At 44.5% G+C, this 25,851-nt stretch overlaps 1 protein-coding gene across 7 annotated transcripts in view; it reads right to left on the bottom strand.

Annotated features, from left to right (window-relative positions):
* Nucleotides 1-299: 299 nt before the first annotated feature.
* Nucleotides 300-25,851, bottom strand: part of TPK1 (thiamin pyrophosphokinase 1) — a 258,145-nt gene continuing 232,593 nt past the window's right edge. For 2 of the 7 annotated variants that reach the window (XM_074315230.2, XM_088799854.1), the window contains exon 9: nt 300-2,039. In XM_074315230.2, coding sequence (XP_074171331.2) covers nt 1,897-2,039 — 143 coding nt within the window. In that variant the 3' untranslated portion in view covers nt 300-1,896. Of the gene's footprint in view, nt 2,040-15,911; nt 16,263-25,851 lie in introns of those variants that run through there. The other 5 variants (XM_074315231.2, XM_074315232.2, XM_074315233.2 and 2 more) reach the window with 3 other exon arrangements.

Here is a 25,851-nt window from a genome sequence, read left to right as displayed (position 1 = left end):
GCCCCCCCCGCCCACCACCGGTGCCCCCCCGCCCACCACCGGTGCCCCCCCCGCCCAACACCAGTGCCCCCCACCCACCACCGGTGCTCCCCCCGCCCACCACCGGTGCCCCCTCACCCAACACCAGTGCCCCCCCGCCCACCACCGGTGCCCCCCCCGCCCATCACCCGTGCCCCCTCGCCCATCACCCGTGCCCCCCCGCCCACCACCGGTGCCCCCTCACCCACCACCCGTGCCCCCCCGCCCACCACCGGTGCCCCCTCACCCACCACCGGTGCCCACCTCGTTGTTCCCCAGGGGGAAGTCGGGGCTCCTTGAATCTGGGCCGGTCAGTCATGCGCACACATACTGCCCTCCCGTGGAGGAAGCCAAGGCAGCCCTCCATGAAGGTCAAGGGCGGGCTCTGGGTCAGAGGTCGAGGAACAGCTTGTGTGAAGGCCTTGGGAGAGCAAATGGAGTCCAGACAACCGGACGATGTCAGTGTGGCTGGAGTGTGGTGAGCAGACGGGGGAGGAAGGCAGAGTGCAGATGGCCCAGGGCCTTGCGGGGGCATCTGGACCTTAGCGGAGGGGGCAACGGTCAGCGCATACAGAAGTCATCCAGCCGCTTTGCATTTCAGGAAGAACCCACTCACCGCAGTGTTAGACGCATGTTTGAGGGAGACAAGTGGAGAGACGTTGGGGGACAGAGGCTGGAGCTGATGGTGGCACTAGGTGGTGGCAGATGCCTGGCAGTCAGGCGACTGGAGATCCTATTCTGGCTCTGTCTCCAACTCAGGGCGAGTTAGTTAAGCCCCCTGATGCTCCATTTTCTCATCGAGGTGTGGGAGTTACGACTACCTGATTCCTCACCTTATTTTGAAATGAAATGAGATCATATGCACACACTTGCTGACTAATAGATGCTGCAGGAGTACTGTTTCGGTGTGAGGGTGTAAGAAAGGAGTGTCCACGATTAGCACAGCAGTCCTGCCCGTCATGCTCGGCCACTACCAACTCCGTATAGAGCAGGTCCTAGCTTTCCTCACGCTGAGAAGCACAGGTGACTCACCTGCACATAAGGAGGCTTATCACTAAATGCCGTCTCCACGGGGCTCAGGATGGAGCCAGAGCTATTCCTGCTGATAGAAATGTCAACACCGAATGGCTGGCAGGTCCCTTGGAACAGCAGCGTGGCGATGGACCAGCTGCCACTGTGCTGTGCATGGATCCAAACACAGGCCGACAAACACTGTCATTGACAATCCTGGAGTGATGGTATGTTCACAGCAAAATCGGGATGGGTTTGAAATGCAATTTGCACTTAATCATCTGGGGGAGGTTATTTCATAGTTGACTAATTTAGCAAACTATTTTGAAGGGTGCTAATTAAAAATTGCCTGGGGTTATCAATTGGCTGCTGGAACTGCAGGAAAATGGGCACTGAAGGGCTTCAGTCCAGCTAATTATTGAATAAAGCACAAGACTTGATTACCATGTCGGGAATTTTTCCAATGGACGTGTTTTCACTTGGAGCACGTCTTATTTAGGAGAGGAGTAGTTGAGAGCCTAGGATGACATTGTCTTCTCTGACTTATTTTGTTCACCATTAATTACATTTAGTGTCATTAGGACAAACTCTTTTTTATGCACTGGGGTCCTGATAGCAGCCTCCTAATGGTTTGGGATAGCAGAAGGCTGAAACGGGAAGCAGATGGTTATCGTGTCTCTTTCAGTCTTCAAGTCTGATGGGTTAGTTAGGGCGTTGAACGTGCTGTGAGGGTGGCTGACGCAGTTCTTCACGATGCTTTTCCCCTTTCTTTTGACTATTCTAAAAATTAGGTGTCTACAGGGAATCTCAGCAAGAATTAGACTGTAAGCTCCAGGGGGCAGGCACCGTGTCCGTCTTATTCCGCGCTCAGTGCCCAGTGCCTGTCACATGGTAAATTCTCAGTAAGCACATGTGAACGCAGGCGTTGACGAGGTGCCATGTGTTGTGCCAGGGGCTTGGGACACATCCGTGAATAAAACACAAGTCCCTGCCAGCGTGGTGATTCCGTTCTAACAGGAGGAAGAGAAAGAACATAAGTAAATTATATGGAGAGCTAGAAGGTGATAAATTCTTTGAAAAAAGATTCCAGCAAAGTAAGGGGGACTGTGACTGCCAGGGATGGGGTGGGTTGGAGGGGGTTCGTTGGGCATGTTTCCTTATGAAATAGCATGCTCCATCCAGGTAGGCCTCGTTGAGAAGGTGAGATCCGAGGAATGATTGGAAAATGGCAAGGACCCCAACCCCGTGGGGACCTGGCAGGGAGTCTATCGGACGGAGGGAACAGCCAGAGCAAAGGCCCTGAGGTGGGGGTATCTCGGGTTTGTTTCAGAAACATCAAGGGGGCCTGTGAGGCTTGAAGAGAGTGAGCAGGGAGAGAGTACAAAGCGAGAGAGGTGATGGGGAGGGTGGGCCAGACCCCCTGGGCGTCTTGGTGCACTAAGTGCTCTGGCTTTCTTCCGAAGCGCTGCAGCATTTTGGGTAGAGAAGTGGTGGTTGCACAGGGCGGCTGCGCTAAGAATAGTTGGGGGAGGACAAAGGGGAAGGAGGGGCCACTGTGGGGACTGCAGTGGTTCAGATGAGACAGTCGTGGCCGGGAGCAGGTGCTAACAGCAGAGATGGTGAGAAGGGGTCTGAATACACTCTCCAAGTACAGCGAGCAGCTGGGAGGGAAAGGAGCTGAGAAGGACTCGGGCTTTGGGCTTCAACAACTGGAAGGACAGGCTTGCCGTCCTTAGGTGGGAGGGAAGGAGAGGGAGCGGGCTTTGGGGAGGGCAGCACAGGGTTAGAGGTGGACGTGTGAAGTGTGAGAAGTTTGTTAGGTACCATGGTTCCCCGAAAATAAGACCTAGCCGGACCTAGTGTGTCTTTTGGAGCAAAAATTAGTATGAGACCTGGTCTTATTTTACTATAATATAAGACCGGGTCTTATATAACATAACATCACATCACATATCACATCACATATCACATCACATATCACATCACATAACACAACACATAACACAACACATAACACAACACATAACACAACACATAACACAACACATAACACAACACATAACACAACACATAACACAACACATAACACAACACAACGTAACACATAACATAACATAACACATAACATAACATGACTGGGTCTAATATAATATACTGGTGTAATATAATATACCGGGTCTTATATTAATGTTTGCTCCAAAAGACGCATTAGAGCTGATGGTCTGGCCAGGTCTTATTTTCAGGGAAACGCGGTATCAGTGTGGAGATGTGAAGCAGATAATTTGCTACGTGAGTTTCCATGCAGACGCCGTCTGAGGCCATCGTACTAGATGACATCAATGAGAGAGTGAGCGGGCCTGGGAAAAGAAGGGGAGTGACACAAGAGCTTTCATGCAGGGGGGATGGAGGAAAAATGGAGGACCCAGGATAGGGTGGAGAGAAGGAACGACCAGTGAGGTGGGAGGAAACCCAGAAAGCACGGTCCCGAAGCCAAGGGATAACGTGCTCGTGAGGTAAATGTTCCTGCTGGGCCCAGTACGGTGAGGACTGAGGTTGTCGGCTTTAGTGATATGGATGCCATTGGTGCCGGTCGTCATGACTCGTGTTTTTCTCCAGCTATTTTCAGGGGCAGGGGCGGCAGAGAGTTGGAGTTAGTTTTTGAGCACGAGAGAGTTGAGGGTATAAGCAGGGGTGTGATTGTAATGACTGAAATATAATTTGAAGAGGAGAAGCTCAATAAATTAATTTTTTTTCAATTACAGTTGACATACAGTGTTAATTACAGGTGTACAGCATAGCGATTAGACGTTTATATAACTTACGAAGTGATCACCCCAATACACCTAATACCCACCTGATAGCATATATAGTTATTACAATGTTATTGACTGTATTCCCTATGCTGTACTTTACAGCTTTGTGATTGTTTTTATATGTGGCAGTTTGTGCTTCTTAATCCCTTCACCTTTCTCACCCAGCTCCCCAACCCGCTCCCACCTGGTAACCATCGGTTTGTTCTCAGTGTCTATGAGTCTGTTTCTGTTTTGTTTGTTCACTTAAGTTTTCTAGACTCCACATATAAGTGAGATCATATGGTGTTTGTCTTTCTCTGTCTGACTTATTTCACTGAGCATAATACACTCTAGGTCCGTCCATGTTCTCACAAATGGTAAGATATTCTTTTTCTTTTCTTTTTTTTTTTTTTTTTTTGTGGCTGGGTAATAATCCATTGCATAAATGGGTTATTTATCCATTTGTCTGTCGGTGGCACTTAGGTTGCTTCCGTATCTTGGCTACTGTAAATAATGCTGCAGTGAACATGCAGATGCATATGTCTTTTCAAATCAGTGTTTTTGTTTTCTTCAGATAAATACCCAGAAGTGGAATGGCTGGATCATATGGTAGCTCTATTTTTAATTTTTGAGGAACCTCCATACTGTTTTCCATAGCGGCTGCACCGATTTGCAATCCCACCAACAGTGCACGAGGGTTCCCTTTTCTCCACAGCCTCACTTGCTCTTTGTTGATTTACTGATAGAGTGGTTTTGATTTGCATTTATCTGGTGCTCTGTGACATTGAGCATCTTTTTATATGTCTATCGGCCATCTGTGTGTCCTCTTTGGAGAAATGCCTGTTCAGGTCCTCTGCCCAATTATTGTTTGTTTTCTTGGCGGTAAGTTATACGTATGAGTTCTTTACATATTTTGGATATTAACACCTTCTTGGATGTATCATTGGCAAATATCTTCTCCCGTGTGGTAGTTGCTTTTTTCATTTTGTTGATGGTTTCCTTTGCTGTGCAAAATCTTTTTGTTTAATGTAGTCCTGTTTATTTTTCTTTGTTTCCCTTACCTGAGGAGACATATCATATATGTCATATATACCTGAGAGTAATGCCAGAGAGTTTATTGACTATATTTTCTTCTATGAGTTTTATGGTTTGGGGTCTTACATTTCAGTCTTTAATCTGTTTTGAGTTATATTCTTGTATGTGGTGTAAGACAGTGGTCTAGTTTCATTTTTCTGCATGTACCTTCCAGTTTTCTCAACAATGTTTATTAAAGAAACTGTCTTTACCTCACTGTATATTCTTGCCTCCTTTGTCATTTCAATTATGATGTGCCTTGGTGTAGGCTTCTTTGGGTTCATCTTGTTTGGGACTCTCTGCACTTCCTGGGCTTGTATGTCTATTTCCTTTGCCAGGTTAGGGATATTTTCTGTCATTATTTTCTCAAATATGTTTTCAATTCCTTGCTCTCTTCTCCTTCTAGAAATCCTATGACGCGAATGTTGGTATGTTTGATGTTGTCCTGGAGGCCCCTTAAACTATCCACTTTTTTTTTTTCTTTTTTTGTTTTGCTGTTTCCCATTGGGTGTTTTATGCTACCTTTTTTCCCAGATTGCTGATTCCATCCTCTGTTTCACCTAATCTGCTATTGATTCCAATTAATGTAGACTTCGTTTCAGTTATTGTATTCCTCATTTCTGGCTGGTTCTTTATGTTTTCTGTTTCCATTTTTTGTTTCCTATCTGTTTGTTGAAATTCTCCCTGAGATCCCTGAGCATCCTTATAACCAGTGTTTGGAATTCTGCCTCATGTAGATTGCTTGTCTCCATGTTTTTTAGTTCTTTTTCTGGAGTTGTGTCCTGTTATTTCCTTTGGGAGACACGTTTCTTTGTCTCCTCATTTTGGTTGCCCCCTTGTTTGTTTCTATATATTAAGTAGGGCTGCTACGTCTCCTGGTCTTGGTGGGTGTCCTGTGGGCCCCACTGGTGCAGTCACCCTGGTCACCTGAGCCAGGGGCTCCATGGGTGTCCCTTGTGTGGTTCGTGTGTGCCTTCCTGTTGTAACTTGTTTCCCTGAAAATAAGACCCAGCTGGACCATCAGCTCTCATGCATCTTTTGGAGCAAAAATTAATATAAGACCCGGTCTTATTTTAATATAAGACCAGGTATTGTATTATGTTATATTACATTATATTATATTATAATTATATAAGACCTGGTCTTATTTTAACATAATATAAGACTGGGTATAATATAATACCGGGTCTTATATTAATTTTTGCTCCAAAAGATGCATTAGAGTTGATAGTCCGGCTAGGTCTTATTTTCGGGAAAACGTGGTAGTTGAGCCTTGACTGTTCTCGGCACATCCGTGGGTGGGCTTGCCCTCGTGCTGATGGCTGTGACTGCAGTGGACGAGCTGCTGTGTGGGAACTGATCCCATGGGGTGGGATTCGCTTTACTGGGGCTCTGGTGTTTGCGGAGTCCACCCTTTGGGTGTGTCGTTTGTGGAGCTAATTGGGTGGTGCTGTGGTGTGGTCTGAAGCCGGCCACAGAGTGTGTTGGTTTTGGGACCTCTTGGAAAGGGCTCTGTTGCAAGCGAAGGTGAGCTGCTGCCTGTGGCCGGCCTGGGGCCACCTGGTAGGAGCTACAAAGTGATTTGTGGTTCATTGCCGTGTGTGCTGGGCGTGGAGGCAGCTTGGAGGCACCTGGGAGGGACTAGGCTGAGAACCCAGGCTGGCTGCCACTAGTGCCAGGCTTGGGGCTACTTAGCAAGAGGTACAGGGCGCACTGAGGCCAGCCGCTGCTTGTTTGGGGTTTGTGGAACTTTGAGAGATTTTAGGGATGTGCACAGCACAAGCCAGGGGAGGCTGCCTGTGTGTGAAAGCTGTTGGGAGACGTGGAGGCCTGTCAGCACTCCAGTCCTGGGAAAGAGCTGCCCTCGCCCCTGGCCCTGCAGGCCTCTCCCTGACCTTAGTTTAGTCCTTCCCGTGTGTCCCTGGTGCTCTTTGAACTGCTGCTCCTGCACTGGAGCTTAGAGCACGTGAGTTTGTGAGCAAGTGAGTCTGTGGGTGGGCCCTTTAAAACTTGCAGCCCCTGGGTCTCCAGCAGCCCCCCTGCTACTGCTCCTGTCTCACTCAGCCACAATCCTGGTTGCTTTTCACAGTCAGAAGTTGTGGGGACTCCTCTTCCTGGCCCTAGGGCCCTGGGCTGAGGAGCCTGGTGTGGGGCTGGGACCCGTGGCACCTCAGGGGGGACTTCTGAAGCAGAGATATCCCTCCTGATTTTTCACTGCCACACGGTGGGTATGGGACCTGCCCATTCGGCATCTCTGCCCATCCTACCAGTCTTGACGTGGCTTCTTCTGCACGTCCTTTGTTATAGGACTTCTGTTCAGCTAGACTTCAGGCGATTCTCAGTGATGGTTGTTCTGGAATTTAGTGGCAATTTTGATGTGGTTGTGAGAGGCGGTGAGCACAGCATTTACCTACAATGCCATTTTGACCGGAAGTCCAGAGTCAGGACAGACTGATCAACAATATTTGTTGAATGAATACACAATTGAGTGAAAAGCTGAAATTTTGTTTACAAAGCATTTTAAAAATTGTGTTTTGGAATAATAAAATAAATACCACCTATTAATGCCTGAAAAACTAGAGTGAACCAGACAATGGGAATCTCTGTGCTGGGGGATGTCCTGTGCACGGGTCAGTTGGTCACTTCTCTGTGCACCTGTCTTCCTGGGCCTACCTGGGCTCTGCTGTTGTGCCTTTGAGAGCATGACTGCACCTGCCTCTGTGTCTCCCCGGGCCTGTTTGCCTGCAGGGCTTTGCAGTGTTACAAAGTGTTTCTGTTAAAATGTGATGATTTGTTTTTTTCTTACATGTAGGGATTTTAAATACTTTAAATTGACTAATACAATTATATTTCAAAAAGTAAAATTTTATTGTACATGCAGCTTATTTTCTTAAAACCATAGAAAAAAGACAGAAGTAGATATGAGAAAAGAAATCACCTCAAATTTCATTATGCAAAGCTAACCATGATAAAAATTGAAATATTTCCTCTCCCAGTGTTGTCTAATATTTATAGAGTTGTGATCAAACTGTTCGTATGCACTGTGTCCTTTATCTCTGAACATGAACCTCGTATTACAAACTTCTCACATCTGTTTACCGGATACATAGCAGTCCGCCCTCTACTGCTCTGTTAATTGCTGTGCTAATATTTGAACGTAATGCTCACTAGCTTTATAGAGGGTTAGAAAATGGAAGCAAATTTCCTTCTTTTTTTCCCTCTCTCCTTTTTCCATCTCCTTCCCCCAAAGTGAAGGTCCCAGGTTTGCCTTCTTTGCAGTATTCACTGTCTGCTTTCCCAGGCATCTTCCCTTTGTTCCTTTCCCCTTGTCCATCTCTCTCCTGTTCCTCTCTCTCTTTTGTCTCTCATTCATTTCACTACAAGCCTGTGAGGGCACCCTTGTCCCCCGGTGTCTGCCCTGCAGTTGGCACTCAAATGTGTGTTTTTGAGGACAGCAGTGTGTCAATTTGGAATATCCCAGGTAACTAGATTTTCTGCTTTATTGAAAGTTAACTCACTGTTTGTGGTTTTTATTTTTTTACTTATTACTATTTTTATTTATTTATTGAGGTAACATTAGCTACTAACACTGTAAGTTCCAGGTGTACAGCCTTATACTTGGGTATCTGTATACACTATAATACGCTCACCACCAAAAGCCTAGGTTCCGTCTGTCACCACGTAATTGACCCCCTTTACCCATTTCGCCCTCCTTGTACCCCACGTCCCTTCTGGTCACCACCAATCTGTTGTTTGTACCTATGACTTTGGTGAGTGAAATTATACATGTTTTTGTCCTTTTCCATCTGACTTATTTCACTTAGCATCATACCCTCAAGATCCATCCGTGTTGTCACAAATGGCACTATTTCGTCTTTTATGGCCGAGCAGTGTTCCGTTGTATAGATGTACAGCTTATTTGTCCGTTCACTCTCAATGGACACTTAGGCTGTTTGCATATTCTGGCTATTGGAAATAGTGCTGCCAGGAACCGGGGAAGTGAGCTCACTGTTATTATGGAACAGCACAGGGTTCGTCTCCTGCCTGGGACTCTGAACTTGCATGGAACCAGGGAGGCCCATTTTCATCTTCATGCTTCCACCTGCATTCTTACACAGGTCACTTCACCAGCCATAACTCTTCAACCTAGAAACCCGAGTAGCAGATGCAATAGCAGTATATTTTCAATGAGGCCCTGAGAATACATTTGCAAAAAACACAAAGTTAAGATGGCTTCTGATGATTTTAGCTAAGCAGCAGAAATCTGGAAAGGGGCATATATCCTCTCCCTCCAAGTTCAGATAGGTAAAGATCTTGGCTTTCCTGGGGAGTTACTTAACATAGAACTTGGGGGTTCATTGAAAGGCCTGACCTCACACGTGTCTGTCCAGCCTTGGACTGACTGCCGGGGAGCTCCCTGTGTCCAGAGGGTATGCGCCCATTGTGTGGCTGTGGGATGGCAAACGTGTTAGGAGGTTCTTTCTTACAGTTAGATGACATGTGCCTCCCACCAAGTCTGCAAAAGGTCCGGGCCTATGGCATGTTTTGAGGAGGCTCGAATATGAATAATGGGAAAATTCAGACACTGGGGGCTTCTGTAATGCCTAATTCATCCAGTCCTCTTTGATCTAATACCACTTACTGGATTTTTGTGCTCTGGAGGTTCAGCTCTTATAAATTACACATCTCCCCAAGAGAAAGGTTAAGCCTAGGGCAACTTGGGGAAAGCTATTCCTTCTCGGAAACAGGAATGTGTGGCATCAGCTATGTGACTAACACCACTGATGTATTTATAAGGATGGTTCTTTTCGCAACATCTAGTCTAGAAAAGAATTTATGAAAATGATTTGCATGTCCAATTCTTAAAATTTAGGGCAATTCTTCCTTTTTGTGGAAAATGTATTCTCTTTCTAAAAAGAAAATCTCTCTCCTCCCTGTACTTAGCCTTAAAAAGAACATACTGGCTTCGTCATGATTTAATCTGACTTTTCCCTCACAAAACTCACTATTCAGTGGCATACAGATATTCAAACTGAACATGTCGCTCTATCCCTTGCAATGGAATTGTATAGAAACTTGTACTAAAAGGTCAACTTTAAAATATGCACAATAAATTCAGGGACTAAAAGCTATCCCAACAACTTTCTGCACCGTTTCTCCTCATCACATTATTCACGAAGGCTTCTCTGAATTTTAAGAGGTGCAAATAAAAGCGCAGAATGTGTAGACCATTGGGGCCTAGGGAATGTAAAGTAGAGTGCAAAGTATTTCTTACATTGATGAAGATAAGGAGAAAGAGAATTGATGGACACTGACGATTTCCTACAGCACAGAAAACTAAACCTCTGTGTTATTCTAAGGAAACCCTTGCTCTGTGTCCTTCACACACTTGGTTCCATGGCTATTGTATTGAAATCTTCTCTATTTTTGAGATCATTGTTTTTCAAATTTTATAACCTATAATATTTAAGTTACTGGGGTTATCCAGCAGAGTGTGATGGGACTTAAACATGAGAATTTCTAAGGGACAGGTGAGTAGAATGCCATTTAATATTACATAGAAAGACGCTTCATGCATTTTACAAATATTTGCTGAGTATTTGTATTAATAAAAGTGAGAAAGATGAGTTTTTTGGTGAAGAGAGGTTTTTATCCCCCCAATAAAAATCCAGTTCTTTTGTGACAGTAATATTTTTTTAAAAAGTTAGTTAGTGCTATTTATTAACAGAGAACACAAAATCAAAATAAATGAGATTTTGTGTGGGTAATTCAGTTGGAGATAATGTATCATATTTTTATGGTTTTAGATTCCTCAGGCTAATTTCATATGGATGTTAAAGGTTTAATTTGTGGAACAAGTAGATGTAAACACAATTAAAATATCAAAATTGAATGCCATGGTCTCAAAGTATTTAAAAATAACATGTATTTTTGGCTGTAGTCTATTTCAACTCACGCTAGCCAAGGTCATTCCTTGAACTCCCAAAGCTGGAAATAACTCCAGCTACAAGATTTCCAACTTTGAAACATTCCTTTGTTGACCTCTTATTTCCCAGTTCCCCCAACAAGTCAGGGCAATCAAATGTGCTCTGATGTTGACCTTGATTCTTTTAGTCCATACGGATTTTCCAAACGTCTGTCATTACTTGCCTCCTGGCTTTCACTTTTCCTTTATCGATCCATTTCAAGTACTTTAAAGTCCCCTGGCCTTTTGACTTTCCCTTGTTTGTCATGAGCCATGTTTGGCCTTGGCTGATGTCTGTACCCAGTGTTGGTTCTGTGCACATTATTTCCTTTTTCAGATATGTGAGTGAGAGGTTAGATTATCAGGCCTGCCTGATGGAGGATTGGAGCCCTATCTCTAAGACTGGAACCTATTCAAGGGGGACTTGAGCATATCTGCTTAAATCTGGGGTAGTTAGGGATGAAGGAGGGAAAAGAAAAATAGTTTTCAGGGACTCGGGAAGCCATGCAGTATATTCCTGGGTTCTGGATACAAATGGGGTGGTGGTGTTAGTGAATGCACCAGGGGGTCCTGCACCAATATTTTCTGCACACTTGGTATAGACAAGGCCCTATTCTAAGACAGAGGAGACAGCGGGTAACAAGAAACACAAAGTCCATGCTCCCAAGGGGTTTAGATTCTAGCAGAATTCATAGTATTCAGCAACTAAGCAAAAACTTAATTATGCCATTCAGATGGGACTCTGCTCAGTTCCTGAAGAACTTTACACTCATAATTCCCCGTGTTTATTGTTCAAAAATATAACTGGCTATTAATTATTCACTAGTCTTTAAAAGAAAGAAATAAGGTATGATTTCTAATCTTTTATCAGTTCTCTTACTGTTAGTTAAAAACCCTTATCAACATTTGGGCTCACACAGAATTACATATCTTAGATTTCTTGGTTTTCAAGGAGCAGCTATAAGTCTATTATGAGAAATTTCTTATTTCTTGACTACGGGTGAGCTCAGGGGCCCTGTTTATGTTTTTCTAAGTCTTTTGCAGGGATGGCATTCATTTTTCTTTTGCTGTATAAGAAAGCCTTTGCTTTCAGTGGTACAATTCCGTACATAGGGAGCACGTCCTTGGATCTGTTTACTAATCCATTACCTGTAAGAAGGGTGTTGCCGTGACCGCTTTCCCAGGTTGCAGCTGTTTTATGTACAGTGGTAAGATCATGCGTGAGCTCTTAGCCTCCAGAGTGCCAAGCCAGTGGAGAAGAATTGGTCCTGGCTGCCTGGAGAATGGTTTTGAGATGAGGCTCTGACGGGGGCTCATCAGCAAAGAAAACATGACTGATCCGGGAAATCTGCCGTGGCACGTACGGCGGGGTAACTGGTGTGTGCCAGGCATTCTTCACTCTGGGTAGATGGGCTCCCTGGGAATGGCCTGACCTTGTGGCTGCAGCTTTCATCTCCCCCAGGTGTAAGGATCATTTATTTTATTCTGAATAAAATGCTGTAGATACAACTTAATAATCTAATGCCCCCTGTTGCGAATGAAGTTAAAATGATTTTATTATTCCCCAAAAGGATGACATTCAGCCTGCTGTCACAGGTAGGTTATGCACCTCTTAATACACATGGAGGATAAAAACCACTATTAAGTGGTAAAGATGAAGTAGTCAATTATTAATATTGTCCTAAACGTAGACGTGTATGCTCAATGCTGAACACAGATACATACAGACACATACACACACACACATTTTTAAAAAGTCCTTTTATGCATTTTACTTCTTGGTTCATTTTTTTTTTTTCAATCTAGAGTAGATTTCTGGGTGTTTTTCAATTTAGAATAAAATTATTAGAATGCAGTGTGTGTGTGTGTGTGTGTGTGTGTGTGTGTGTGTGTGTGTGTGTGTGTAAACTAGGTCACAAGACTTCTGGAGGGTCATGGTGAACAGAGTTTGAAAGTCACCATTCAGCCACCCTTTTATAATCAGACTTTAGGAGCGAGATGCATAGTTTCTTCCTGTTTACTGAGTTGGCACATGTCATCCGTCTCAAGCACATCAAATCCATGCTCTGCTTTATTTTGATTGTTGAGTAAAGCTTTGGAAAGTGTGAACTTGAGCAGGAGTGAGTAGTAAGCACGTGTGTCTCAAAGGCACCGCACACAGACAGAAGTGTGATGTGATGTGCGAGCAGTGAGCTTTGGGGATGGCCAGGCTGTAATGACCCCGGTTCCTTGCTCTGAGTGAGCTCTGCAGCTCGTGAAAGGGCCTCGTTCCCATCCCAAGAGAAAACTGCTCTCGTCTGCTTAGCCAAAATGAAGGAACAAAGGGCCATTAGTCTGGCCGACCTACATCTGGGAGCGGGGTCCACTCCCCATTCCTTGGGCCACACTCAGGAATCATTGCATCTCAGAGTCCCTTGGGACTCCGACCAGGGTTCCAGTAGCTGCAGCCATTTTCAGATTCTACTGGCTGCTCATAGCATGTTCTCACTAATCAGAGATTTAGGGAACTCAGTGCCACTTTAGGGTGACTGTCAGTGGATTTACAAAAGCTACACACCAGACCCATGCAGAGAAGAAACGGACTGAAGCCAAAGGGGCCGACGAACACGGGTCACATTCCAGCAGGGCCCAGCGTCCAGTTTGTCTTATGGCCCCATGTTGGAGACCTGGACCCGGACTGAATAGACGTGTGGGAAGAGGGGCAGTCTGGGGGGCGCTGCAAGTTCCCTGGGAGCCCTGAGCGCTCATCACCTGCAGACTCAGTGTTAGCAGAGAAACAGTCAGTGGTACTTGCTGAAATGATGTGGTGAGGAAGCAGAATTGCTCCTAAGTAGTTGTAAGGAATGGAGAGGGGTCAGTATCTACTTCTTCTGTAACCTGGCCGGAGGGGGAAGGGCGCCCTCTGCTGTAAGAGGACGCCTCCACGGGCCTCCAGGGGCCACAGCATGATAGAAGGTGGTGAGGAGGGTCTTAGGGCCACTCCCCCCCCACCCCCCCCAGTGCTTACCGAGCTGCAGCAAACTAGATTCTTTTTGCTGAGTATCCCCTTAGTAACACTGGTAAGATTTTCAGGGTAAATAAGACATGCATTCTTTTGTAGTGAAATCTTAAAACAATGGACATATTTCTTTTCTATGCTGTGGACACGTTTCTAGTAATGAATGTACAGCGGCTGAGCCTGGACTTGTAAGTGAAGTAGAAAGTAAGTGCTGAGAACGCCACACACCTGACCCGCCCTCCTGGCTGTGTTCTAGGTTCTGAGGTGCAGGTACTGTTTGGGACAGTGGTTTGGAGGTTCCCAGGGAAATGAGCTGATGAAGGAGCCGGTGACTGGCTGCTCTCCTGCTTGTTCCCCTGGCTGTCCTGCGATGGTCTCTGTGTGAAGGGGGAGCTGGGCAGTGGACGGACAAAGCTCTGGACTCTGTTTGTGCTCGGAAGGGCCTAGAACGTCTTCTTTGGCTGCAGCACTGAGTATGTGGTCTGTGCTCTGACCCCGGCTTTGGCTGCCCCAGGGTTCTTCCTCCACTGATTTTCTTCATTTCTCCACAGTGGCAGCTCATTCCATTAGTTCTTTTTTCTCCAGCTTATAGAGCTCTTGGAAGGCAATCTGTCCTTCCCTGCTATATCCTATAAGGTAAATAGGTCTACATATAAGCTGTCGTTTACAGATAGGGCCACGGAATCTGGAGAGTAACTTCCATGGAGATTAGAGAAGGTATTAGTAGTAACACCGCGTTGCTCTCTGGACTCAGATGGTGAGTGAAGTACTGCAGTTATTAATCATCCTTTGAGCAAATCATTATATGTGTATATGTATATATATGTATGTGTGTGTGTGTATCTATATATACACATTGATTGTGAGATTGGTGATAATGAAATACAGTTATGAAAAGATTGTTTTCTTAAAAACTGACCACAGACATGCAGTTTAAATGTTTTTGACATCTGGATTTCAACCTCACATGTATTTGCATAAATAATTACAAATGGTCTCTAATGATTGAGTGCTCACAGCTGCAGGCTGGTTCAGACCCACTCCTAACCCGCCGCTCACTCTGTTGTAGCACCAGGAACTACGGAGCTGCTGGTCCCTGTCCCTGCAGCAAGAGTGGGGCTGTGTGTCTGTTAGCAAACCTGTGGGGCAACATGTGCTTTGGGAAATAGGACAGAAGAGGGTAAGAAGCGAGAAGAGGGTCTCATCATAGAGAAACAATACATTTCAGTGCCTGGTGGTTTGGTGGCCGAGTCTCCCTGTGCACTGTCTGCCTAGTAACTGCCCCACCAGTGTCTGGACCCTGACTGTGGGAGTGCAGCTCAGGCACCATCCGCCAGCCCCTGCCGCTTTCGGGCTGAGGACTGGGGTTCCGGGAAGGCAGGCGGATGGCTGGGCTGGGACCAGAACTCGGGCTTTCAGACGAGGGCTCCCTAGAACCCCACAGGCTGCCAAGCGCCTTTTCTGTCCTCGGAATTAACTTGGGGTCTATGAACCAACATTTGTTCAGTCTGCGGTATGTCAGGAACAATTCCCTTTTTATGCTTCAGTTTCCTCTGCACAGCACTCTCTGTCTAGGCTGATATTCTGACGAGGGCCAGTTTTGACCGGTCACTCCACGAAAGCGTGGCATGCTGGGGTGAATATGTCTGGGGGACCTTGTGAATTGTCATTTATCTTTCATGCCATTTTTCTCTTCACCTGTGGCATCCACAACTACCTGTTTTCCAATTTAATAACTAGGTCAGTGATTCTTGATTTATTTTTAAAAGACAATACTGAAGACAGTAATAGGCCAGAGTAAGTGGTGCAGTTCTAGCATTGCAGTCTGGAAAGAAGGTTTTTCTGTGTGTAAAGGAATCGAATATTAATACTCAGAAGAAGTCCTTGGTGTTAAACCTTTGAAGATGGGCAGGAGGGGGCTTACGTGCTGGATGCCAAGAGCTGCCGCTGAGCCTTCTCAGCTTCAGAATTAAAGCACTTGTCTAGGAAAATGGAATCATTAATAACATAAGAATCATCAGTAAAGGAGAATGATCCACATTAGTCTTCCAACTGAATGTCACAAAGATTATTTATTTTCTTAAAAATGATTCCCCCCCCCTCCCTGTCAAAGTCAGAGCTGTCAGTTATGTCACCTGGATTCTCTGAACATTACAGTTTTAAAACGAGTGGGCTTGCCATGGAGAGGTTGGACCCCTGCAAACCAGGTGAACTATTGTTGTTGAGCAGTGAGTCGGTGGCCAGTGAGGTAAGTTAGAGGCACGGCTGGGAATGGCAGTCCGGAGTTAGGGCTTGATGGCCATGGTCCAGAGAAGCGGCTGGTCCGTCTCCACGGTGACAACACCAGATCCATCATAGGTGTTGGAAGTACTGACCAGTGTTCCAAAAGCAAGCATGTGATTTGCTATAAGAGGGCGAGAAAAAGTGTTAGTGAAAACCAACCTTTCTCCTGCATACAATGACTTAGTCCGCAGAGACCCTAGAGCAATTAGGCACGTGCTTTGATAGAAGACATATGAAACGTGCGCTGGGTGTGATACGGGGTCTTAAAATGGACTGTTTCCGTAACTTGCCATAACCAGTCTTCCTGGAGTTGGTTATTTACCGTTTGGGGATATACGCCATTCGCATTATTAAATTTTCTTTTCTTTCTTTACCGATTGTAAAACTAAAACCCATTGCTGTAATGTGCTGCTTTCTTCCTTACCTGGTGCAATTTTAATTTTTCTTGATGATTCAAGACACTTTACATCAGTTATTAAACTCTATAAAGATGGAGTTGTAACTTCAGGTATGAATGATATCAGGCAGAAAGCTCATTACTTCCAGAAAGCAGAGGGTTTTGATCATTCTTTCCTCATAAAGTAAGAAAAGCCAGATTGGACAAGGCTTACTTTCTGTAAAACCAATAGGAACTCAAAGGTCAAAGCAGACCTCCAAAGGTAAGCTTGAGCAAGCCACTTATGCTCAGCTATAAAGTGGGGGAAGAGATGAGATAATCCTTTAAACTACTGAATTATCCAAGCAAAGGCTTAAGAGTTAAGTTGTGCAATAAGAACTTACATATTTATAAGTTACATATATATATATATATATATATATATATATATATATATATATCCATATTTTCTAACAAGTTGGCTGAAGTTAATGCGTAGGCACAGATTTGTAACCTCAGTTCTCTTTGCTTTTATTATATAGAAAAGCAGTTCTTTTCATCAACATGACTTCTTATAAATATATTAATGTGTGTGTGTGTGTATATATATATATATATATTTTTTTTTTTTTTTTTTTTTGCTAAAATACAAAGAGAACATTAATGCGTGGAGCTCATACTGTCAGAGTCAGAAGAGGCTCCCTTTCCTTCAAAGTGTAACTGAAGTTACAGTTTTGGGGGAAATAATTCCATTGTGATGCTCATTTCCCACTAGAGGGAGCCTGTTATCTTTCTGAGGAAATTGAAAAGGGAATTTAAAAATTCAGAAATAAACAGCATTCCAGGGTACTGTATAGTTAGTGTGACTAGTTCACACAGTTCACTTATTAAAAGTCACATTACTTGTTTTTCATAGCTGTGAACACCCTTACTGAGGTCCACACCGAGTTACCAAGTAACGCTGTACAGGAATATTCCAGTGTGACCCTCACGGGACTATCACCCTAACATGTGCTTCAGTCACCGAGAGCTCCTCGGAGGGGAAGTTTCTAAGTGACGTCAATATGCACGTCCATCCTCACATTCACAGTCCCAGACACTGTTAGGTGGAGAGAGGGAGGGTGGTGGTTGCAGAGGGAGGGGCAGAAAGCCAACGTGGACTCTGGGGAGAGGCTCGGCCTCCTGAGGGCCGGTGGGTGGCGGTGCCTCCGGCCAGGCAGCCTGGGGGCTTTCAGGGTTTTCCCTGCAGCAGCAGGGACTCAGAGGCAGTGCAGGGCGCTCGCTGCAGCAGCTCCACCTGCTGGACCGGGAGCCGCCCAGGGAGGAAGCAGGGGTGCTCAGCCCACCTGAACGTGACACATGCATTTCAAGGTTCGGGAAACCGATTAGGTCAAACTCCTAGTTTTCACTTGGGCTCAAAGATTGGTTGATTTGAGTCCCCCCCACCCCTTTCCCTTGGTTAATCTAGCGAAAGGTTTGGGAATTTCGTTTCTTTTCAAAGAACTAACTCTTAGTTTTGTTCATCTTCCCTTTTGTTCTCCTGGTCTTTATTTCTGTTGAAATTTTTATTTTTCTTCTGCTAACTTTGGGCTTAGTTTGCTCTTCTTTTTCTAGTTCTGCAGGTGTAAAGTTAGGTTGTGTATTTGAGACCATTTATAGCTTTGAACTCCCCCCTCAGCACTGCTTCTGCTGCATTCCGTACGTTTTGGCATGTTGTGTTTCTAATATCGTTGGTCTCAAGATGTGTTTTTATCTCCCGTTAAACGTCTCCTTTGATCCACTGGTTGTTCAGAAGAGTATTGTTTAATTTCCATGCATTCATGAATCTCCCACTTTTCCTTCTGTTATTGATTTCGACTTTCACACCACTGTGGTCAGAGAAGATACTTGGTATGATTTCAGTGTCCTTGAATTTGCTGTTTGTTTCGTGGCCTGACACATCCATCCTAGAAAATGGTCCATGTGCTGTCTTGGTCACCTGTCCAGGTACAACTGTAGGACGAGCTGCCCAGTGCCTGGGTCCTCTGGTCGGGCTCCCTAGCCAGTCAGGCCTTTGCTCAGCAGGATGCAGGGCTACGCACTAGCTTCCGTGTGTGGGGGGTGCAGCACCCCAGGCTCCGAGGCCAGCCTGGCTGTCGTCTTCGGACCTGAGTCAGGTAGAACTGCACGTGGAATTCACAGAGAACCACCAGCTCCGCTCTGCAGACAGGGAAAGCCACATGTGTCACTGTGAGCAGGGCCGTAGGAGGGCGATGCAGCTTCCCGGGGGCTCTGCTGAGGTTCCCTGGTTGGGACAGGGCTACGGTGGGAGGCTCTACAGGCCCCAAGGCTCTTGTTTGGGGACCCAATTAGGGAGCATCATGCACCGAGTTTCCTGGCTGTGCAGATGGGACGGGCCACGGGCTGGGCTCTGCACTCAAAAGCCACTAGGTGGGGTTGCAGGATGGGCTGTGGTTAGGTTTCCTGGTCAGGTGGGCCTGGAGGCCGCATTCACCAGTGGGCAGGACTAAATTATCTCCCCTACCTGGGTGGGGCGCAGAACTGAGCACCAAGCTGCCCTGAGAATGGGGTGGTGCTGCCGGCCGGGCTGTCTGCTCGACTGCTGCTGGGAGCAGCTGCCCACGTGCTCAGGCCAGGCTTCCTGGGTGGCGGGGCTGGGACCTACGCTCAGCCACGGGAGGGGGGAGGGCTGGGAATTAGCCTCCTCCCAGGAGCAGCAGCCCGCCAGCAATAAGGCTGGGGTAGCTCACTGTCTGAGGTCCCAAGTCAGGAAGATGGGTGCTCTGCCAATTCCCTGGTCAGACTGGGCGGCCATCTTGAGTGAGTAGAATAGAAACTTAGTCTGCTAGCATCCAAGTGCTGGGTGCTGAGAGCCTATCCCCCTTCTCCGTCACAATCTAATTCCTAGTGGTCAAGCCCCACAGCCTCCCTCATGAAGTGAGACCAGAGTGGGCCTCCTGAGCAGCGCCCCACAATGCTCAGGGAGCTGTGTCCACCTTGGGCATCTATTCCTCTCTGCCCGGGGGGACCCTGATGGTGAGATGCTGTGCTAGCCTCAGGAAGCAGCCATGACGTCCTCTTCCCGTCTAATGCCGTCCTCTCAGCCTCTGTACTGCAGGGGGCTGCTTCCTCCCCCCCCCTCCCCCCGTACTCTAGGATTCTCACAGTGGTGTCCGCATGTGAGGGGGGCTGAAGTTGGGAATGACCTGTGTCTCCATCCTGATGGCATCACCCCCTCATTAATTACTTTTTCATTTCTGCCCCAGAGAACTTGGGTGTCCAACACATTGGGTGGCTGAACATTTAGATTCAGTTCAACGTTTAGGACCCTTAGATTCATTTTTTCCTTCTTTGCACAGAGTACAGTAGAGTGAACCATAGTTGTTCTAAAATAACCCCTCAGATCAAGTCCTGTTTCTAACTAGAGATTAAAGTTACAGCTGCGTATAAAACTAGAAGCAACCGTAAGACATGTGATAAACAACCTAAAATTGCTTGTTCTGACTGAAGGTGAAATTGTGTTTCACCTTTTGTTTCCAAGCCATCATCATCAATTGTTTTAAGGACAATTATAGTCTAATGACAAGAACATTGGCTAGTGAGGACTAGTGAAGTTCCTGTTTCAATGAAATTTAACGTGAGTTATACATTAGCGGACGTAGCCTGACTTTTGGGTTTTCATATTTTAGAGAAATAGAAGAACTTAAAAATGTGAGAAACATAGATTTCACAATTTTTGTCCATTATCTCAAACTATTTTCTTTCACAAAGGGAAGGATGAGAATTAGGCACTTAATATTCTAGAGTTTTCAGTGACATCCTACCAATTCTTTTCTCAAACTGGAAAGACTGAAGACTGCAACGCAGAAACTAGTAAATGGGTAGAGTTCAACTATTCACCTCTTTTCATGTCAGGTTGGGGTAAGTGGTGGGTTCATCCTGGCAGCCAGTTTAGTGGCCTGGGGCTCTTTTCAGTAGGTTGACAGAACGCACAGGAGAACTTGGGAGGCTTCTGTGGCTATCAAGCTTTCCAATAAGAGTGGGAAGCTCCTCCCTCTGCACCTGTGTGAGCTGCTGGGCGCTTTTACAGAGGAGCTAGCTGTCAAAAAACATAAATCTCGTTTTGATGAGCTTAGTCACTCAGACCTAGGTTCAAATCTTGGCTCTACCACTCACTACCTTGTTTTCCCCAAAATAAGCCCCAGTTAAGATCTCAGTCAGACGGACACATTTAGTACACTATGACGATGTTCCAGAAGAAGATGACATGACTGTATTTGAATGAATGTAGATTGTTGTACATGAAAAAATAAGACATCCCCTGAAAATAAGCCCTAATGCAGCAAAAATGAATATAAGACCTAGTCTTATTTTCAAGGGAACACGGTAGCTCTATGAAATCAGTTATGGAAACAGTGGCCTCCGTTTCTTCTTAATGTAAAATGTGGATAATAATAGCTACTGCACAGAGAAGCTGTATGGACTATAGTCAAATTCTAATGTGATTCGTATTCAAGAAATTTTCTTCCTCTTTGCTTTCTTCTGTTATGCTATTAATAAAGTAGATCAGGTTTTCTTCTCCCACCTTAATAGTCTTAAAATGAAAACATAGAAATGCCGTGATTTAAGCAATTAGCAGATGCCTTAATTCAAGTGATGAGTTTGGAAGCAGCTGAGAGGTAGAATGAAGTAAACGTCGCAGCCTTGCCGGACTAGCTTTCATGTGACGCATCAGGTCACTTCAGTGCCACCTGCAGACATGCACAGGCTCGTATGCTTTACAGGTATTTACTAAGTGCTGGGCGCTAGGGAACAGTGAGGAGTGTCTCTCCTTCAAGGTCTTCACATTTTAGTAAAGGAGAAAGATGTGCACAGACAATCAAACCCCATGGACAGGACTGACGCAGGAGGCAGGGGTGAATGTGGATGCAGCCAGGATGGGCTGTACGTTCCAGTGGGAGGTAAAGGCTTTGGTGACGGGGCAGGGGCACAGCCAACCCCAGAGGCCCAGCCCCTGCCTGGCTTCCTAAGAATTTGTGAACTGACAGTGGTTATTTTATAAAATTAAGTAAAATTAGAAAAAAAAGGCAATGCAAATATTTCTAAACTCAATTAAAGTGAGGGAGCAAAAGAGAAAGGCGTGGGAGATGCTTTGTGGGGTGGTGTTTGAGAGGGAGTAATTCTCCTTCCTGGACGACATTCTCTGAGTACAGACGGTGCCCCAAGAGCTCGAGGTATAGCAGGGTTTTCTCTGCAGTTTCTAAATGAGGAAGATGAAGCTGAGAGAGGTTAAAAAAGTGGGCTATGATGGGAACAGAAGTTGTCAGACACGTTACTGAGGGAGGTTAAGGCAATTCTTTAAAGAGCTCTAAAAAGAGAACTGACACCGGTCTGTCTTCCCTGAAGCGTAGACCTGTCAGCAGCCTGACTGTCAGCAGCTTAAGCGACTGATTTAGCGAGAGTGAAAATCAAGACTTAAGAGCTTCAGGAACCTGCTACGTGAGTCTCAGGGTTCCCTGCTATCCTGGAACTGTAGGGTGCGTTCTAGGAGGCAGGTTAGCCAGGCTGCACCATTAACGACTTCAGACAGGACAGAACACGTGTCCCCACACCTGTCATTCACTCTCTGAGACGCTCATCCTCTTTGGAGAAAGGGCTCTACATTAAAACACATGACAGATTTCCTTAGCAGAAAAAAACACTACATCTACAATCAGTTTACTACGATTGGTCTTTATAATTTTACTTTTTGAACTATAGATTTAAAAAGGGGCTTTATATGCAAATGTGAGAGGCAAACTTCCTATTTAAAATTTGCTAATTTACACTTTAAAAAAAGGAACCCTGGGGAGATTATTATTACTAAAATTGTTCCTATAAAATAGCATTTGTACTTATGGTTGTTTTTGAAAATTAAATTGATACATTGCGTTCTCATAGTCATGAAGCAGAAGCTCAAACCAGTCCTAGCTCAGAGATGTAAGTACCTGCCTTTTGTGTAGTCACATCGATTGAATCTTAAAAAGGAAACAAAAATTTGAGACCACCTATCAAAGTAAAAAATACCTTCAGTTATCTGTATCAGCACTGTCGATTAGAAATACGTGCTCCACACATCTAACTTTTAATTTCCCAGTCGCCGCATTAAAAAAGTAAACACAGGTAAAAAGTTAGTATGTATATTTGTTGTTGAGATATAACTGACATATATTAATTTCAGGTGTACAACATAATGGTTCTATACATATATATGTGTGTATATATAGTGAAATGACCATCACAATGTGTCTAGTTAACATCTATCACCATACAGTTACAAATTTTTTTCTTGTGATGAGAACTTTTAAGGTCTACTCTTAGCAACTTTCAAATATACAATACACAATAGTATTGTTAACCATAGTCACCATTTTGGATATTACATCCCCATGACTTACTTATTTTATAACTGGAAGTATGTCTAAACCTTTTCACCACCTTCACTCATTTTTCCCACCCCCCACCCCCGGCTTCCACCACTTTGTTCTCTGTATATTTCTTTTCTGTTCTTTTTTAAAAAGATTCCACATATAAGTGAGATCCCACAGTGTTTGTCTTTCATAGTCCGACAAATTTCATTTAGCATAATAACCTCAAGGTCCATCTGTGTTGTTACAAATGGTAAGATTTCCTTACTTTTTATGGCTGAATAATATTCCTGTGTGTGTGAGACATCTTCTGTATCCATTCATCCATCCATGAACACTTAGGTTGTTTCCATGTCTTGGCTATTGTAAATACCCACAAGTAGAAATGCTGGATCATATAGTAGCTCTGGTAATAATTTTTTCAGGACCCTCCATACTGATTTCCATAGCGGCTGCACCAAATGCAATCCCACCAGCAGTGCACGAGGGTTCTCTTTTCTCCACATCCTCATCAACACTTGTTATTTCTCGTCTTTTTGATAATAGCCACTCTGACAGTTGTGAGGTATTTCTTATTTGCATTTCCCTGATGATTAGTGATACTTCATATACCTGTTGGCCACATCTGTATGTCTCCTTTGGAAAAATATCTAATATCATTTTTTCCTGCTATTGAGTTGTATAAATTCTTTATGCATATTTTTGATATTAATCTTATTCGATGTATACTTTGCAAATATTTTCTCCCATTTAGTAGGCTGCCTTTTCATTTTGTTGGTTTCCTTTGCTGTGCAGAAGCTTTGTAATTGGATACAGTTCCACTTGCTTATTTTGGTATTTGTTGCCTTTGCTTTTGGTGTCAAATCCAAAAAAGTCGTTGCCAAGACTGATGTCAAGAATCTTGCCCACGAGGTTTTCTTTTAAGATTTTTATGGTTTCCAACCTTATGTTCAACTCTTTAATCCATTTTGAGTTGATTTTGTGTGTGGTGGTAGAGGGCCAGTCTCATTCTTTGGCATGTGGCTGTCTGGTTTTTCCAATACCTTTTATTGGAGAGATTGTCCTTTCTCCATTGTTTGTTCTCGGCTCCTTTGTTGAGAATTGACCATATGATATGCGTGTGGGTTTATTTCTGGGCTCTCTATTTGGTTCCATTGGTCTATGTGTCTGTTTTATGCCAATATCATACTATTGGATGACGATAGCTTTGTAATGTAGTTTGGAAACCAGGAAGGGTGACGCCTCCAGTTTTGTTCTTCTTTCTCAAGTTGCTTTGTCTATGCAATGTCTTTTGTGGCTCCACACATTTCTGTAGAAAATGACATTGGAATTCTGATAGGCATTGCAATGAGTCTGTAGATTGCTTTGGGGCAGTATGAGCATTTTAACAGTACGCATTAATTCTTCCTACCGTGAGTGAAACATCTTTCCATTTATTTGTGTCTTTTTCAATTTCTTTCATCAATGTTTTGCAGTTTTCAGTGAAGCAGTCTTTCACTTCCTTGATTATTCCTAGATAGTTTACTCTTTTTGATGTAAACGGGATTGTTAATTTCTCTTTTTGATACTTCTCTCTTAATGTATAGAAATGCAACAGATTTTTAATTAATTTTTGTATCTGCAACTTTACTATATTTGTGTATTCTAACAATTTGTGTTTGTGGAGTCTTTAGGGTTTTTTATATATAACATGACATCATCTGCAAGTAGTGACAATTTCACTTCTTTTCACTTCATTTCCTTACCTAATTGTTCTGGCTAGGGCTTCCAATACTGTGTTGGAACTGTAGAAAAGAAAGCTGAAATGCAAAACCTGAACAACCTAACCTACAATTACCAACAGAGTACATACTACATTCTTTAAGGAATATAACAAGTAGACTCCTGCCTGGACATGTAGCAGTAACCTAATTCCACTCCTTACTCCAAATCGTCACCTCTGCTTCCCACTCCTCCGGATTCCATTTCTGACCATGTCATTCTCATAGATCCTAGCGCCTATAACCTTCCTGCTTCCCCACCCCAAACATCTTGGCCTGGCATTTATGGCCCTTTGTCATCTGGCTACTTCCTCCCAGGTGACCCACTTGCCAGCCACCCCACGTCACTTGTTCTTTCTTCAATAGATCAGGAACTTCCCCCTCTCATGAACAGTTTTGACGTGCCCTCTCCTTCTGGAACACACCCCATCTTTTCTATACTTGCTGTATCCTTCATGTCTGAAGTCAGATGTTACCTTCTAGCCTGTATAGCTCTCTTTGATTCTCTGCCTATGCCGGGCGGATGACAGTCCTCTATTTTCTATTTACAAATGACTTGGTTGCTTCCCTAGAACATATTTTGTATTACAAGTTGGCTATTTAGATTCCACGTCGAGGGCCGCAAAGTACAGGGTGAGTCTGAAATATCTTGTTCCAAAAAGCGAGAGAGCGCACAAAAAATTTAGAACACTTTGATATATTATTTTTGCATCACTCTCGGTTTTCTATCTCAAGCCATAAAAGAATCCCAGAGGCAAGCGGAGAGAGGAAAATCCCTTTTTTACAGAAGAATGCTAACTACTACAGGGATAAGCGACAGAATTAGAGAATTAGAAAGGTACCGTTTGCAGCTGCCAATGTAATAAGTGGTTCAGGCAGGGGTCATCTAGCAACGGATGCTAAAATCAGCGGGTGAAATGTTGGGGAGCAAGATACTTACAGTCTAAAGTAACACTCCACGTATTACTTTTAATTTTAAAGAAAAAGGGATATAGCAGAGAGATCTCCTGAATATCATCTTCACCAAAGGATCAAACTTAGCATCACCAATAAAAGGACAGACAGACATTATGTGCTTCCTGATAGGATGCTGGGATGAATGAAATACAACATCGCTTATGTAATAACTTTTGCCAAAAATGTTTAACCTGCATCTAATCGGGGGAA

Source organism: Rhinolophus sinicus, chromosome 8 (assembly GCF_057876585.1).
Source record: "Rhinolophus sinicus isolate RSI-liver-muscle chromosome 8, RSI-T2T, whole genome shotgun sequence".
NCBI classification, from domain to species: Eukaryota; Metazoa; Chordata; class Mammalia; order Chiroptera; family Rhinolophidae; genus Rhinolophus; species Rhinolophus sinicus.
The sequence above is the reverse complement of the archived record's forward strand: the minus strand, read 5'-3'. Positions and strand labels throughout refer to the sequence as shown.